The sequence below is a fragment of the Thamnophis sirtalis genome, unplaced genomic scaffold (genome assembly GCF_051295495.1).
Source record: "Thamnophis sirtalis isolate CommonGarterSnake01/CBP01778 unplaced genomic scaffold, rThaSir2_p1.2 scaffold_3, whole genome shotgun sequence".
In the NCBI taxonomy this organism is placed as follows: domain Eukaryota; kingdom Metazoa; phylum Chordata; class Lepidosauria; order Squamata; family Natricidae; genus Thamnophis; species Thamnophis sirtalis.
This window is the reverse complement of record NW_028261383.1, coordinates 32,976,568-32,994,773: the sequence shown is the minus strand read 5'-3', so window position 1 is coordinate 32,994,773 and position 18,206 is coordinate 32,976,568. Positions and strand designations below refer to the sequence as shown.

Genomic DNA, 18,206 nt, shown 5'->3' with positions numbered 1-18,206 from the left:
GGGCCACTAGTCCTGTCTCTCCATTGACAGGGTGCGTCCTGACCCAGGCTTCCCAAGATCATGAAGCCTACTCCTCGTCCTGATAAAACCTCTTTTATTTAGCTTAAAGTCAATTCCGCTCCAGCAAAGTCCCGGCCAACAGTCTTTCAAGAGATTTCACAACTACAGAGAACTGCCAGGCCGATATCTTCCAAATGCCACTCTGTAGCAGACAATATTTGGCAAGAAGTCAGGAACAGATTTTCACCCTAAGGAATTGAATAAAAGAGGAGCAAAGGGGGAGGGGAGTTTGCAGGAGACAATTTTGCTCCTTTTGTATTCCCTATGGGAGGGGCCATTCACCTTCCACCTTTATTCCCGAGTCAACCCTTGTTCCTTAGCTTTTCCCTTCTCCTGGCAGCTCTGCACATGCGCACACTGGGAACAGGCTCCAGCTGTTCTTCTACCCCACTGATGTTTGACTCTGAAGGCAATTGATAACTGTCAGACGGCCCTGGCCCCATCTCTGCCTCCAAAGCATACCCCTCGTCAGAGCCTTCCCCAGACCCTAGGACTGGCCCATGTTCCTCCCCAACCTCCTCACTGTCTGAATCCGCTGGCCACTGGCGGGCCACAACATGATGCATTGTGCAAGAAACCCAATGAGATTTTTCTTGTCCTCCAAATAGGAACCTTGTTGTGGACTCATCTTTTACAAAGGGTCCTGACTTCCAAAGGGTTTACAAGCTGGAAGGGCTTTTATGCAGGTGGAAGCTTGTGCATATTATTGAAAGTTCTGCTGAGCATCCAACCCGTAGAGCACCATTGAGGTTGGAGACGAAAAAAAAGAAAGGATTTTTAACCAAACATTTTAACACACAGTAGAACACAAGCAAACAAGCAAGTTTTATCTTAAAAAAAAAAAGATTGTTTATTTTGCACTGAAATCCAAGATTTGTTTTTTTTTAAAGCTTCATTAGTATTAAGGTACAGAATTACAATATACATTTACAAGGCCAGAACAAAGTTTTGAAATATTGGTGGTGTTCTAGGCCACTATAAAATAAGGCAGTAGGAACAGATCTTAAGTAGCGGCAGCCTAGAAATTTTAACTTTGCTGTTCCAGTATATGTAGAAGGTTCCTGTACCTTTAACAAAAGTAAGAAATTATAACCAAATAGCCGGGAGGAATCAGACATTTACTCCTAGAATGGTGGACTGTGTTCATTTTATTTATTCATCACATCTGTGCTGTTTATAATTAAAAATATGTTCCATTGTAATGTTCCATACAGGAAGTTGAAAGGTTTTTCTAAGCACTTAAAGTGCAGGACTTCCATTGCCCACAACTTCCCTAAACTGGTGCCCACAGTGGCCTCCTATGGGGTGGAGTTCAAGATTTCCAGAGGGGCATCATGATAAAAGTCCTGTCCCTTTATAGATCTTTATACAAAAGAGCTTAGCTTTTTTCACCCTCTCTATTGATGCTACTGGATGGCCCCCAGATGTAACTCTATGACATGATGATGAGGGAGGAGGGGAACCATAATCCAATGGTCTACAAAAGTATTTCTCAACCATGGCAACTTGATGTCTAGACTTCAATTCCCAGAATTCCCCAGCCAGCATGCTGGGGAATAACAAGTATAGCTGTATCTGAGAATTCTAGCATGGACAATGTTTCTATTAATTAAGATAATCTTTTAAAAGGACAACCCGAGTGAAAATCCCTTAGGAAAATCTAATACTAAGATATTAGTACTAGCATTTGGACTGAAAGCTTTTTTATTTCTGTTTTTTCTTCTATAATTCAAGGAGTTTTCACTTCAAAAACAAGGCACCTTTGCAATAGTAATTAAGCAGCTTAATTAAACCATCACAAATACTGTATACTCACAAATCATATTGAAGAAATGCATCTATAATCCCCTCTAAATAAGTGCACTTGGCTGCTAATATATTTTTTTAAAAAAAATTAAGTATTTGCACGTTGAGGTTAAAACGCTATGATTAAAAATTTGTGGCAAGAGTTCGGTAAAAAGCTCATTTGAAATAAATAAAAACATGCTATTAATTTTAAAAGGACCCTTTTAAACATTCTCTTAGTCAAAGCAGGCCATTGAAGAGCCAAAGAGCAGTCACTTCCCCCATTTTTTTAGAAATGCTCTTGAAAACATATTCTAGAGATGCCTCTTTTCCAGAGTTGGACACTTTTGTTTAACCAACTGCTTTGCTCTCCACACAACCATCCAACCTAGAGGCTGCCATGAAATATAGCTGCGTTTTAACCATTATTAAGGATTCTCAGAGTAAGAGAAAAAATCATGATCAAAAAGGATCTCCTTAATGTTCTAAAGTGGGATCAAACCCAGGCATCGGTTATTCCAACCTTCTCCAATAAGATCCTAAACAGCACCTCCGTCACATGATCTACGAGTAGAACGTAGTGTGTTTCAGTCCAGACTATCCCAATTTGACATTCTCCAAATGTGTCGAGGCTAAAATCCCCAACCTCTTCATCTAATACTGCTGTTGAGGAGAATGAAGTTCTAGTTCATGACGATGGAGAACTTTAGCTTCGGAAAGAGTCTTGAGTTACAAGAGACTGAGCCAGTAGCTAACAAATTCTTGGGAGGCAGCCCTTCAAGTCCTTTTTACGTAAAAGCACAATCAAGACAAGATAGGGCGTATTATTCAGTGCTTCGCAAGCAGGGACCTGGCAGTCAGACCCCCGGAAAAGTCAGACCCCACCCCTGCAACCAAAACCGGTACCTATCCCACCCTTACTCAGTTGTCCTTGTAGTCTGAAGGGCCGTTTTGAGCCAATAAGCCCCCATAAGCAGCCTCTTCCCGGGAGAAGATTTGGAACTTCTTGTCCAGCTGGGCCCGGAGGTAGAGGTAGTCCTGTTCATCCAGGCTGTGAGCACAGGTAAGATAGACCGTGAAGAGAGAGGCCAGAAGCAGGCGGTCAAGGGAGAGGCAGGGGACAGCCCAGAGGATAAGCAGAAACTCCACGTACAATGGATGGCGAAGGTGCGAGTAGAGGCGGAGGGCCCGTGAAGACTTCACAGCCAAAGGGTCTCCCATGCCCAAGCAGTAGTAATAAACCTGGGGGGTGAAACGAAAGCAACACCTGTTTACTGTTAGAGGCACTCCCAGATTTTAATCTACGTCCAAGGCAGCCTTGGGCTCTCTGCAGATGCTACAGAGGAACAAAAGGCTTCCCATCTATACTACAGATAGTCCTCGGCTTACGACCACAAATGAGCGCAAAGTTTCTGTTGCTAAGTGAGTTTGGCCCCATTTGGCAGCCTTTCTTGCCGCCGTTAAGCGAATCACTGCAGTTAAGTTAATAAAATGGATGTTATGTGACTCCTGGCTTCCCCATTGACTTTGCTTGTTGGGAGGTCGTAAAAATGAAGTCACGTGTCCCCCTAGGATGCTGCAACCATCATAAATATGAATCAGTTACCCAGCGTCTGAATTTTGATCGCATTACCATGGTCATAAGTGTGACCTGCAATGGTCATAAGTGTGAAAAATTGTCCTAACTCGCTTTTTCAGTGTTGTTGTAACTTTGAACAGTCACTAAATGAATTATTATATGTTGAGGACTATCTATATTTCCCCCCACCCCCCCAGGCCTTAGGGCAAGTTCATAGTTGAGCCCCTTTCCTTCCCTTCAAAATGTATTGTTTGCGCGGTCCTTGGTACTCTCTGAGTTGCAGATGTTTTATTACCTACCGTATTTTTCGGAGTATAAGACTCACCTTTTTCCTCAAAAAAGAGGGTGAAAATCTGGGTGTGTCTTATACACTGAATACAGCATTTTTGGCCTACCGAAACCCCGTCCCCTTTGTAAAAATGGACGTGCAGAGGGTTTGGGAGGCTTGCAAAGTGCTCCTGGAGGTTGGGGAGGGCAAAAACGAGCGAAAAATGGGTCATTTTTGCTATTTTTGTCACTCCCCAGTCCCCAGGAGCACTCTGCAGGCCTCCCAAAGCTCTGCATGCCCCCACATGAGGTGTGCAGAGGGTTTGGGAGGCCTGCAGAGTGCAAAAACTTTTTAAAAAAATTTACATCTTCAAAATCATGGTGTGTCTTATACTTAGGTGCGTCTTATAGTCCGAAAAATACAGTAGTTCAGTAAGATCTTTAGTGTAGGAGAGGAAGTGGGGTTTACTCTGTTTACATATAGTGGCTTGCCCTCATGGTTGGTGGGAGTACTTTCTTCTTGGTACTTCCTTGCTTAGCTGTTGTGTCAGTGGTGGGTTGCAGGCGGTACGCCCTGGTACGGGCATACCGGATCCTGCCCGGAGCACCGGGTACTCTTCCGGTATGGTGCTCCAGAGGGCCCACCCGCCCGCCCAAGCTCCTTACCGCCTTTTGAAGCTGTCGGCGCTTCCACGCATGGTGCGTACAGCACCTGTGCGATGCTCCGCTGAGCAGTTGGAGCGTCACGGAGACTTGCGGAAGCGTCATTTCCAGCTACAACACATGAGCGCACCACGTGCATGTGCATTTGGGTGACGCCAGGGGCATTCCAACCGTACCGGTTGGAACAGAATCCGGAACCCACCATTATGTTGTGTATACTGTTTGACTGTCAATAGTAATAGCACTTAGACTTATATACCGCTTCACAGTGCTTTACAGCCCTCTCTAAGTAGTTTACAGAGTCAACCTATTGCCCCCCTCCAACAATCTGGGTCCTCATTTTACCCACCTTGAAAGGATGGAAGGCTGAGTCAACCTTGAGCCTGGTGACATTCGAACTGCCAAATTGCAGGCAGTCGGCAGCCAGCAGAAGTAGCCTGCAGTACTACACTCTAACCACTGCGCCACCACAGCAAGAAAACAACCAAGGTCAGAGAGCACCAAGGACCCCCCAGTTCAACCTTGAGTTACAAATATTCTCTTCTATTGGGATGTACTGTCTATTACAGAGAACTTGTCTTCTGGATTAGCACAATCTATTTATTCATTTATTCATTCTCACTTTTTAAGTGCAAGCCGCTCAGAGGCATCTGGAATAGAGTGGCTTCTAAATTTCATTAAAGCGATGCTTGGGGAGGGGGGAAGTCAGTGTCCCCCCAATGAAGATAAACGGAGCTACATCAGATGCTGGGCTCACAATGTTTTTATTTCTCAAACCACACTATACTGTATACTACAGTATACAGCCTTGCTCACCAAATGGAGAAACATGAAGGGGAAAACCAAATACAACACAATACCTGCTTGACTCCCATCAGTTCTGCATAATCAAAGATGAGAACGATGCTAAAGATGATTAGCCAAGAGACGAAATGGAGGATAAAGCAGATGAGTGGAACCCAAGTGATCCATGGCTCAATGTTTGTGTTCCAAAGCATAGGACCATCCTGTACTGGCTGCCAATACCTCATCAGCAACTATGTTAAAAGGAAAAAAAAATGACAATACTAGCAGACACTGTAAAGATATTTAACATGACTGAATGTGAGAAACTCCAGGTCTTGCAGGGTATGAATCAAAATAATGGAATTGGAAGAGACCTTGGAGGTCTTCAAGTCCAACCCCCTGCTCAGGCAGGAAACCCTCTACCATCTCAGACAAACGGCTGTACAATTTGTTCTTAAAAGCCTTCAACACAAGTTCTGGAGGCTTATCAAAACAAGGCAAGTTTAAATGCAAGTTAAAATTATAGTCTTCATTATTATCTATTTTTTGGGGGGGAAAAACCTACCCATTTCTCTGAGTTGAGAAAGAAACTCAATTTGTAGTTTACAACACAATGAAGAATTCTACGTCTAAACCTTGACTTACAGCCACAATTGACACTGGAATTTTGATGATAAGTCATTGTGGTCGTAAGTCGAGTCACCATGGGACTGCACTCAATTTTTACTACTGTGGTCAAGTGAGTCACTGTGGCTGTTAAGCAAATCACATGGTCCTGAGTCTGAATCCAGCTTTTCCAATGGGTGTTTTTGCCGGAAAATGACCCCAACCCCCCAAAAAAATTTACAAAAAGCAATAAAGTGACCATGGGATGCTGCAACCAATTATAAAGATGCCAAGCAGCTAAAATGTGATCACCTGTCTGTGAGGATGGGGCAGAAATTGTAACTTCAGGGAAAGTTGGTAACTTTCCTTGAAGTTACAATTAAAGTTGGAGTCCAGGGGTGGGCTTCAAATTTTTTTCAGCAAGGGATTCTCTGCCGGGCTGCTGGGTGGGCATGGCCTAGTCAGCCTCCTGCACCATGGCGGAGGGAGCCGTTTTTGCCCACCCTGGGCTCCAGAGGCTTTCCTCCAGCCTTCCCAGGCTCTGGAGGATGGAAACGGGCCTGTTTCCAGCTTTCCAAAAGGCCCCTTTTTCGCCCTCCCCAAGCCTCTGTTCGTGTCCTGAACTTACCTGCATTCAAAACGGGCTGCATGGGGACTCCTGGGAGGGGCGGGCGAGGCCATCCAGGAGTGGGATTTGGGGGATTGTCCGAACTACACAGAATCTTAGCTAGAGGTTCTCTTGAACCCCTGCGAACCCCCAGCAGCCCACCCCTGTGACATCGTAACTTCAACTGGTGCACCGTCCGTAAGTTGAGCTGTACCTGTACAGCTTCCCACTTCAATACCCTAAATCAGTCTGCCTACCTGAAGGGATACATCTGTGCAAAAAACATAGACCGTTCTCTGCAAGACCCCAAAACAGTTGCAGGTCCAGTTTTTGACCCGATCGGAAGCCATCAGGCTGTGCTGAAGGATAAAAAGGATGATCAGGCCCACGTCCACTGTGAGCGAGTGCAGAATCTTGGGATCACTTAGGGCAGTTTTCCACCGAGGATTCGAGATGTCATCTGCAAGAGAACAAGGGAGGAATCTTACACCCTGTATACAGCAGGACATAAAAGAAGACTTGCCAAAGAGGTTTAGAAATGTCTACATCACCTTTTTTAGCTGAGAGTAGAGTTTTGTCAAATGCAACTTTAAGGTGGGTGGGTGGACTTCAACTCCCAGGATTCCCCAGCCAGCTGGGAGATTGAAGTTCACCCAACTTAAAATGGCTGAGATTGATGAACAATGCCCTAGAACAGGGGTCCCCAAGACCCAATCCATGGCCCAGTGCCGGGCCACAGCCAGTTCAAAACTGGGCTGCGGAAGTGGTGGGTGAGTGCATGGGCGTGCACGTACGAAACTGCATTTGTAAGAACAGCACACCTGCAAAACCACCCCCTCTCCTCCTCCACTGCCATTTCCCCCACTGGTTAACTGAGCCAGAAAGGCTGGAGACTGTTGCTCTAAGAGCAGTGATGGCGACCTTTTAAGAACAGAGTGTCCAAACCCAGAGCATTGGAAACCCAAAGAACAGCTGGCTGGCACGCAGGCGTGCCTCAGAAGCCTGATTAGCAGCTGGACACATGCATGTGCACCTCAGAAACCTGACAAGCAGCTGGCTGGCATGCATGTGCACCTCAGAAACCTGACGAGCAGCTGGCTGGCATGCATGTGCACCCCAGAAACCTGACGAGCAGCTGGCTGGCATGCATGTGCGCCTCAGAAACCTGACAAGCAGCTGGCTGGCATGCATGTGCACCCCAGAAACCTGACGAGCAGCTGGCTGGCATACATGTGCACCTCAGAAACCTGACGAGCAGCTGGCTGGCATGCATGTGCACCTCAGATACCTAACGAGCAGCTGGCTGGCATGCATGTGTGCCACAGAAACCTGACGAGCAGCTGGCTGGCATGCATGTTTGCCTCAGAAACCCGATGAGCAGCTGGCCGGCATGCATGCACGCCTCGGAAACCCGATGAGCAGCTGGCTGGCATGCATGTGCACCTCAGAAACCTGACAAGCAGCTGGCTGGCATGCATGCGCGCCTCGGAAACCTGATGACCAGCTGACCGGCACAGATCCATGCCTCGGAAACCTGACAACCAGCTGGCCGTCCCGCATGCATGCCTTGGAAACCCAACGACCAGCTGGTTGAGCTGGGGCAATGGCGCGCATGTCCAGAGAAGGCTCTGCATGCCACTTCCAGCATGCGTGCCATAGGTTCACCATCACGGCTCTAGCGGAATTCTTGAAATAATTGTGAGGTCTCAGCTAACTCCTGCATAGAAAAAATATTACATCTACAGTTAGCAAACAGGAGTGCTTTGGGGCTACCAAATGAAATCCTGAAGTCTCAGGCAGTCCATAGACTGTCCAACCCAGTCTGGAGAACTGGGAATGCAGTGAAAGGTCACAGGCCTTTAGACATCTGATTTTTTCCCCCTTATATTTTCCAAGTTGCACTTCAAAACCTGGTGGCCACAGCTCACTCAGCATACCGAATATTCACTCCCACAGCAGAAAGCATAAAAGGACTGTAATGTTTGCAATCCGAAGACAGTAAAACAAGGGAAAAATTCATTTTGAGGAGTACGAAAATTTTGTGCAAGCCGTAGGGATAGGAAGAGTTTTCTGGGACTGAGTATCGCCTGAAAACCAGCCTTAATCCTTGATCAAATGCCCATATCTTTCAGTGACAGAAGCAGAATCCTGCCAAAGATGACTTCTAAATATTACTGCAAAGTTTTTGACCTAGCAGCTTATTCAGGAGGGCAGCAAGAACCAAACATTCCTAGCAGAGGACAGCTAGGTGACAGTTCGAGTGCTTTCAACATCTTATATATGGCTACGATTTGGCAATGATTTGTTCAATACACTCTCACTGGTGGTTGGATTCACAGGATAGTCTAAGCCACGAATGTGGATGTTCTGTTCGGGTTTATTATACTGTCAGAACGCAGCCACTGATAATAGTTCGCTCGTGCCATCCACTACTGTAAATAAAAGCCCAAATCCGTGCAGCCTGCGTGCCCAGCCATAAATGTTTGGCAGCACGGAGGAGCATTCACTCATTTCTATTTCCAGTCTTGCCATGTTTTTCAAAGGGGCCTCCGGGCAGAAGCAAGCTGTGGCTCGAAACGTTGCCACACGGACCACGCGAGGCGAGTTGCAGCATGGAAATCTTCCCTGGCGCTGCAGCCGAGGCGCCTTAAGTTTTAATTCGCTATTTTAAACCCATCAGAGGAATCGGTTACTGGTCGTTCTCCCACGGAGATCGATTTAGATCGGAGAGGATCAAACTCATCCAAAAAAAAACCTCAAAACAAACAAAAAAACAACCACCCACCTCTCCAAATGTCTGGGAAAGCAGCCCACGCCGCACACAGCCAAATCGCAGGTCCTGCTTCGGGATCTCCCCGTTCTTACCTGGATTCACGCCGGTCCCGTGGGGGGCAGGAGGAGACGCAGCCCCCGCGGGCAGCTGCAAAAAGACGGCACGGAAGGAAATAAAACGGATCAGCTCCACGCCGGTCCCGAAGGTGAAAAGGAAATTGCCCAAGGCCGGGATCATCAGCAGGAACTGCAAAGCAGCCATGGCGGGGATTAAAAAAGAAAAAAGAAAAAGAAAAAAAGAGCTTCTCCCGCCGCTTGGAAGGAACGCCCAGCTGCGGGTGGGGCTTTCCCCGGAATCCGCACACCCTCCCGTGACGTCACAATCGTGGCGTTCCTTCTTTCCCTCCTCCTCCTTCTCTGCCCCTCCCCGGAGCGAGAGGGCTTCCCTAGAATCCCCAGGTCCGCCTTTGTTCTAATGACGTCACATACTTCGGGCGTTTGGTCGCGGGGAAGAGCCCTTCTTGGAGGATCCCGTGACGTCGAAGCCTACATGTAACGCTGCTAAACTCTGGATCCCTGACGGCACGCCCATCCTGGGATCACGCCAAAATAAAAGCTGCGTAAATCCTACTTCGCTTTTTTCCTTGCGTTAGGAAAAAGAAGTCAGTCAGTCAGTCAAGTCAGTCAGTCAGTCAGTCAGTCAGTCAGTCTGTCTGTCTGTCTGTCTGTCTCCATCCATCCATCCATCCATCCATCCATCCATCCATCCATCCATCCATCCATCCATCCATCGAGACAGACAGACAGACATTTTGTGTTCCCAGACATATTTCTGCACAATAGGATAAAACCAGAGGAACTCACACATCTGTTTCCAGGGCATTAAATGTCAAATATATGTTTATATACAGGTCCGACAAAACCAGGGAAGGTCTTGAGATCCTCAGCAGGGGGCAGTAGCGTCTAGCGGGACTTATCCCAGATGTTAAACAGCTGGTCCTTGGGTGGGGAAGCCTGGGGTTTCTTGGGGGAGGTTGGGAAGGAAGTGGGAAGAGGGGGGAACATCTGGGCAAGCCGTGCCTTTTTGTGGCAGGAAAACTGGATGGGTGCAGTGCCAGGTATTGTGACTATCGTGGTTCAAGGGATCTTTTAGTATTAATGCATTTAATTCGGTTTCCAAGCCATCAGTTTTAAAATTTGATTGATCATGTCATCTTTGATTCCTAGCAACCACATAACCAGATGTTCTCCAAGATAACCTGTCCCCCCACCGATTATTTCAGGCATTCCAATGATGACCTCATGGGAGGGGTGAAACCCAGCAGGTTCTGGAGAACTGGTAGTGGAAATTTTGAGTAGTTCAGAGAACTGGCAAATGCCACCTCTGGCTAGCCCCAGATTGGGGTGGGAATGGAAATTTGCAGTATCCTTCCCCTGCCATGCCCACCAAGCTACACCACGTCCACCAAGCCAAGGCCACAGAACTGGTAGTAAAAAAAATTGAAATTCATCACTGCCTCATGGCCTCTGTAACTGAGTCTATCCCCCTTGCTGCTAGTCATCCTTTCTTTTCTAGGTTTTATTGTTTTTGTTTTCATAGCTGTGAGCGGCAGAGTCATTGGCAATCAGGCAATCTACAGTTAATACATTATTATTAATATTATTAAAATCAACAAAGAAGGAGGATCTAATCTACGAAAGAGATGCCAGCTCACACACCTGCACTTTTCCTGGTTTCTGAGGGACTGGCACAGTCCTTCAAAAGCAGATACTATTATGAAAAAAAGAGAGAGACTATTGCTAATAATTAAATCACCTATCATTGCATCTGGTTATATAAAATATATCTGTTGTAATTTATATTATAAACCAGAGATTAGTGATCAAATAAACAGTCTCTCTCTATGATATGCATTAAGACAGTGGTTTTCAACCTGTGGGTCGGGACCCCTTTGGGGGTCGAACAACCCTTTCACAGGGGTCGCCTAAGACCATCGGAAAACACATATTTTCAATGGTCTTAGGAACCGAGACACCAATTTTAGGGTTGGGGGGGGGTCACCCAACATGAGGAACTGTATTAAAGGGTCACAGCATTGGGAAGGGTGAGAACCACTGCATTAAGACATATTTACCTTTGAATGCAAGATACCAGATCCTGATTATCTAGGTGTAATGCATAGCTTCACTTTGAATTGTTACATAATGGGTTCATGCTCCAAATATTTAAATATTTCAGACCTGAACACACATTAGCAAAGGGATGTGACTCATCTCTTTAAGATAACAGTGAGTTATTTTGGCGGTGTAAGAGCTCCAGTTCTTTAAACAAGTTAATGTATACAACGTGAATAGCATTTTTTGCTTCCAACTAGGGATGAGCTCTTTAAAGGTAAAGGTAAAGGCTCCCGTGGCACATATGTGCTAGTCATTCCCGACTCTAGTGGGTGATGCTCATTTCTGTTTCAAAGCCGAAGAGTCAGAGCTGTCCGAAGACGTCTTCCTGGTCAAATGGCTGCCATGACTAAACGCCAAAAGGATACAAAGCTTTGTTACCTTCCCATCAAAGTGATCTCTATTTTTCTATTTGCATTTTTACATACTTTCCAACTGCTAGGTTGGCAGAAGCTGGGACAAGTAACCGGAGCTCATTCTGTTATGCGACACTAGAGATTCAAACGGTTCCACCACAAAACCGCGTTCGACTAAACCGCGCTCGACGAAACCGCGTAGCTGATGTCATCAACAGGGTGACAACAGCACGGAGACAGAAGCACGCTGTAAACGCTAAACCTAAAATTAACTCCTAACCCTAAAGCCAACCCCCCTAAAACTAATCCTAAACCTAACCCTTAACCTAACCCTAAACCTAACCCTAAACCTAACCCTTAACGTAACCCTAAACCTAATCCTAACCCTTAACCTAACCCTAAAGCTAACCCTAAAGCTAACCCTAAAGCTAACCCTAACCCTTACCTTAAGTTGAATCGGCTTGCTTTCAAAGCACTATTTAAAACACCCTTCTTTCTCCGCGCTGGCTGTTGTCGCTCTGTTGATGACGTCAGCGACACGGTTTAATCGGGCGCGGCTTAGTCGAGCGCGGTTTTGAGTCACGGATTCAAACCACCAAACTGGTGACATTTCTGATCGACAAGCTCAGCGTCTTAGCAACTGAGCCACTGAGTTCTTTAGTCCTGCATAAAATTTTGATCCCACATCCCCTTTCCTCAACTCTTTTCAGATTCATCACACATGATGTTTTATGTTTTTAGAATGTTAATGCTTGTAATCCTGATTTTTTCCCCCCAGATCACATTAGCAAGAATATTTTTCAGTTTGTATCTTCAGTACCTGCAGTATAGCTACTTCTCAACTTATGATCAATTGTTTACCAACTGTTTGAAGTTACAATGGACCACCATCCAAGAGAGTTAGAACCGACTTTGGAAGTTGTGATGTTGTGCCCCCTCCTTCATGGCCATTGACTGCATTTTAGATACTTGGCAATCGGCCTAGAATAGAATAACAGAGTTGGAAGGGACTTGGAGGTCTTCTAGTCTAACCCTCTGCTCAAGCAGGAAACCCTATACCATTTCAGACAAATTGTTGTCCAGTCTCTTCTTTAAAATTTCCAGTGTTGGAGCAACCACAACTTCTGGATGCAAATTGTTCCACTGATTAATTGTTCTAACTGTCAGGAAATTTCTCCTTAGTTCTAGGTTGCTCCTCTCCTTGATTAGTTTCCACCCATTGCTTCTTATCCTGCCCTCAGGTGCTTTGGAGAATAGCTTGACTCCCTCTTCTTTGTGGCAGCCCCTGAGATATTGGAAGACTGCTATCATGTCTCCCCTAGTCCTTCTTTCTATTAAACTAGACATACCCAGTTCCTGCAACTGTTCTTCATATGTTTTAGCCTCCAGTCCCCTAATCATCTTCTTTGCTCTTCTCAAACATTTACAATTGTTTGCTATGCCCTGTGGTCATGTGAGTGTGATTTACAATGTTTTTGTTGAAACCAGCATTTAACTTCCAGTTTCCAGTGAAAACCAGACCATATTAAACAATGGGTTCGCTTAATGACCGCCCCATTTACTTAACCACTGCAAAAAGATTGTAAAATGGGTCCAGTCTTGTGGTCACCCATCTTATGATGGTCATGACTTATAACCATTATTGCCAGGCTAAATTATGATTGTAAGTCAAGGATTATCTGTCTATTTGGTGCCACATTTTTAGGGTGGGTGGGTGAGTGGATGCAACACCAATTCTCTGTTATCAGCTTGGAAACATTTTGGAATCAAGAAGGATGACCACAGCCTGTGCGAACAAAAGTAGTCAGCACAACCGTTCGCCTTTAGATACTGACCATGCTGGCTGTGGAGGATGAGATTGTAGTCCAGTACCATGTATCCATTGAAACCCCAAGTGGTTTTGAAGATTCTTTCCAATCTGGCAGGAGAAGATTAGAAATTGCTTTATTCCTACAAAACCTGACACCAATATGAAAATAGAAAAGTTCAAAGAAATAGTGCAAGATTGGGAAATGAGGACAGACTGGCCCATTGAATCACCAAGGGCTGGACTTGATTGAATGGATAACATCATCATCATCATCCTTACAACTCTTGGCAAAGGTAGTACCAAATTAAAAGAAGGGTAGAAAAATGGCTTTGAACTCAGTGGGACTTTTCCAAGCAGACACAGGAAGGGCAGAATACATTTTTCAAAGTCCAATACAGTGCTTAACTCTTTTCCACTGAAGTCCATTGGAAAATGACAGTTCTACAAACCATAAATCAATGAATGAATGATTGAATCAGTGAGTGAATTAATTAATTAATTAATTAATTATTAATTAATTAATCCAATAAGGACAAGAAATGCAGATTAGGAACAATTTTCTTGGATTATTGTCTGGAAGGCAAAGTTGTATGCCAGAGCCAATCACAATAGGCCTACTGCAGATCCCATCAGCCAAAGAAGCTTGACTGACAGAGACTAGAAGACAGTTCTTCTCAACCCCTGTAGCCCCTGCTGTGTGAAATATTCTCCCCACAGGGATTAAAATCGACCCAACCTTGCAGGCCTTTTGTTAGGCTTTAAAAAATTGGCCTGAATCTGGAACTCAGAATGTGCCAAGGGCCTAGTTTCTTGACTTTACTGTTAATGGGTTAACTATCCTGGCAGCTGTATGTATTTATTTTGGATGTCTTTATTGTTTTAAATGCTTCTTAAATTGTTTTTAATAGTTTAGGAACAGTAAGCCACCCAGAGTCACTGGTTGAGATGGGCGGCTATAGAAATTGAATACATACAGTACATAAATAAATGCAAATATCCTGTAAACAGAGGGATAAATACCTGCATATATTAGGCACAGAGCATCTCTGTTCCTCCACTGCAACGTCCATCATCCCTGAGGCCATGCCAGATCTCAAGCTGATGGAGTTGGCATCTAATGACAATGGGAAGGGCGGATTCTCTTCTCTGAAATGTGCCTCCTGCACTTTGAGTGTGGCATTAGTTGTGACTCCAGAGCAGGGGTGGAAGTAGGGTTGTTGCCCAGGGGTGGGTTCTACTGGTTCGGTAGTTAAAAAAAAAAAAGTGCTTCCACGTGCATGCACATTTTCATTTAAAACGATCTGCACACGCGCACATTAAAAAAAGATTTAAAAAATCATTTTTAAATGAAGATTGTTCTGCGCATGTGCAGAACAGAAAATCAAGATGGCGCTGCCGATCATAGAACTGGTACAGTCACGGGTCCGCTGGAGTTATTACCTATTTGGCCAAACCGGACCGAATAGGTGGGAACCCACCTCTGTTGTCTCTATTGGCCTCCTACCTCAGACCTCACCAGATGTGAGATCCTCTTTGTGAAGCTTCACCATAGGGATCAGGGTGCACCAATTGCGGCCCTATTTGGATCGGGAGGCACTTCAAATGGTTACTCACGCCCTTGTCACCTCAAGGCTGGATTATTGCAACGCGTTCTACAAGGGGCTACCCTTGAAAAGCATTCGGAGACTGCAGTTAGTCCAGAATGTGGCCGCGCGAGCAATATTGGGTACACCGAGGTATACCCACATTACACCTGTCCTCCGCGAGCTGCACTGGCTACCAATTGGTCTCCGGATGCAATTCAAGGTGTTGGTTATCACCTTTAAAGTCCTACATGACTTAGGGCCAGAGTACCTTCGAGACCGCCTACTGCCACATACCTCCCAGCGGCCAGTAAGATCCCACAGATTGGGCCTCCTTCAGATGCCGTCAGCCAGACAGTGTTGGCTGGCGGGCCCCCAAAGGAGAGCCTTCTCTGTGGCTGCTCCGACCCTTTGGAATCAGCTACCCCCAGAGATCCGGACCATACCCACTCTCATGGCCTTCAGGAAAGCTGTAAAAGCTTGGCTGTTCCGGCAGGCCTGGGGCTGTTGACCTCACTGCTGAGGTCCAGCCCCGATTAGAATGAATGTATGAAGTGTTGCTATTTTAAACCGTTTTCTTTCGTTATGTGTTTGTCATGTGTCTTTTCCCCCCCCTCTTTTTTGTAAGCCGCCCGGAGTCCTTCGGGATTGGGCGGCATATACATTTTATAAATAAATAAAATAAATAAATAAAATCAGTGGGGATTGCTGCTTACTTCCTTTGCTCCCTGCAGTGTAGCTACATTGCTGCCTGTGTTCCTGGTCTTACCATTTGGTATTTATTTTTTAAGCTATTGATTTATTAAGAAAATGTAGGTAGCCACCAAACTCACCTGCACTTACAGAAAAGTAAGAGTCCAAATACAAAACCAAATAAACTGTTACCCTTCCTGGTGACAACTAGGAAGTAATCATTGATTTATGACTGTACAGCACCCCGTGGGTTGCGTTTGACCCATGCTCTACAGTTGTATCTCCAAATTGGGGCAAAGAAACATTCCAGAGTCATGCAAACACAGTTCTCACAAACAGATAAAATATTGCTAGGGCTCCAGAACATGTGTTTGGGGTTCAAGCTTCCTGCTCTATCAACTCAAGCTATTTCCTCTTAGCTAATGAGCCCTAATTAAAGTACATTTTTAATTGGCTGAGCAATGTGTTTCGTGTTCCTCGGACAAAAAGAGTTACTGAATGGGTGGCACAGTTGTTAAGAACAATGAAGCCATTATATTTTGCTATGCTTCTATTATTCTGATCCTCAGTTTTAATTTTTTGGGGCAGAAATCACCATTAATCCCTGACATGAAGCTGGGAACTTCCTTCCAGATAAACAATGCAGCTTGGCAGCACACTGCCCATAAGAACTGAGGCAACGAGGAAGAAAATATGTTGAGGCTATAATTCAGAAGATTTATCCCTAAATTGTTGCCTCAGAAAGCCAAACCAAAGTGCCTTACAGTAGAGTTTCACAGACCTGATAACTTTTTAAAATATTGCTTTAGAGTAGGGGTGTCAAACTCGATTTTATTGAGGGCTGCATCAGGGTTGTGTTTGTCCCTTGGGGGTGGGGTGGGGGGCAGGGGGCATGGCCATCTTGATGCCTCCCGTGTGGGGGCACATGTAGTAGCCCAGGCAGATCTGGGGGGGATCCTCCTGCAGCTCTCTGCCAGTGAAAATGTAGGTGGGAGGGCTTCATGTGGCCCTGCCATGCTCCGTTTTTACTGGCAGAGGCAACCCGGTCCGATCCTTTACTATTTCCAGGGCAGCCCCCTGGGCCAGATCTAAGCACCCCGTGGGCCGCATTTGACCCATGATTTGGTGAGGAATTTTGGGGCCACCAACATGACACTTCTAGAGACATCAGGTTAAGAAGCAGCAGCAGTAAAGGAGTTCCCAAAGCAACCTTAGTGAGCCCAATAGAGGAGACTATTTGTAGCTAAGGATTGAAATGGTTGTTTTTTTGTAGACGTTTTATTACCCAAATTAGGTAACATCATCAGTGCTAGTCTGGAATTGGGTATGCCTAGTTTAATGAAAAGAAGGACATGAGGTGACATGATAGCAGTGTTGCAATACCTCAGGGGCTGCCACAAAGAAGAGGGAGTCAAACTATTCTCCAAAGCACCTGAGGGCAGGACAAGAAGCAATGGGTGGAAACTAATCCAGGAGAGAACCTAGAACTAAACAGAAATTTCCTGACAGAACAATTAATCAGTGGAACAACTTGCCTCCAAAAGTTGTGAATGCTCTGAACTGGAAGTTTTAAAGAAGAGATTGGACAACTGTTTGTCTGGAATAATCTTTTGCTTGAGCAGAGGGTTGGACTAGAAGACCTCCAAGGTCCCTTCCAACTCTGTCATTCTGCTAACATCCTATGGCAGCGATGGCAATCCTTTTTTGGCTCGTGTACCATAAATGGGGGGAACGCAGGGGGGATGTGTGCGGGCATGCTGCACTCATAATGCAATGCGTGACCCCCCCAGCATGCATGCACGCATGACAGGTGCTCCCCCCATTTTTTGCATGCTTTTTCCGCCCTCCCCAGGATCCAGAGGTTTTATAGGAGCTTGGGGAAGACGAAAACAGCTTCCCCTGTCCCCCCGAGGCTCTCAGGAGGCATCAGGAGCTTCCCTGAAGCCTCCAGAGCAGGGGTGGGTTTCTCGCCCCGTTCCAACCGGATCGGTTGGAACGAGGCCGGCGGCGTCCTCGTGCACGCAGCGGCGCGCACGTGCACGCACGCGGCGTCCTCACGCACGCACGCGGCGCGCGTGTGCACGCACGCGGCACGCGCATGCTTATTAGCGTCTGCGCGATGCTCCAGCTGCTCCTGGAGGATCGTGCAGGCGTTCTGCGCATGCGTGGAAAGCGCGAAATTCAAAAAAACCGGGTAAGGAGCGGGCGCGGGTGTGCGGGCGCGCGCGGGCGCGGGGGGGGGGGGCTTCGCCATTCCCGGAAGTTACTTACTTCCGGGTTCGGCGACCAACCGGATCGCAGGGACCGGTGCGAACCGGTTGAAACCCAGCCCTGCTCCAGAGGGCAAAAAACGACCCTACAAGCAAACCGGAAGTCAGTTCCAGTTTGCTCATAGGGCTGTTTTTAGTCCTCAGAGCCTTCAGGGACCTTCAGGAGGCTTCCCTGAAGGCTCCGGAGGACTAAA

General features: G+C 46.1%; 1 protein-coding gene across 1 annotated transcript; it reads right to left on the bottom strand.

The window, feature by feature from the left end:
- Window positions 1-893: 893 nt before the first annotated feature.
- Window positions 894-9,430, bottom strand: NRM (nurim). The gene is made up of 4 exons (XM_014075332.2): window positions 9,219-9,430; window positions 6,611-6,813; window positions 5,215-5,391; window positions 894-3,087 (listed from the first exon to the last, which is right to left on the bottom strand). The coding sequence occupies exons 1-4, from the start codon at window positions 9,385-9,387 to the stop codon at window positions 2,767-2,769; spliced, it is 870 nt and encodes a 289-aa protein (XP_013930807.2). The 5' UTR covers window positions 9,388-9,430; the 3' UTR covers window positions 894-2,766.
- Window positions 9,431-18,206: the final 8,776 nt, after the last annotated feature.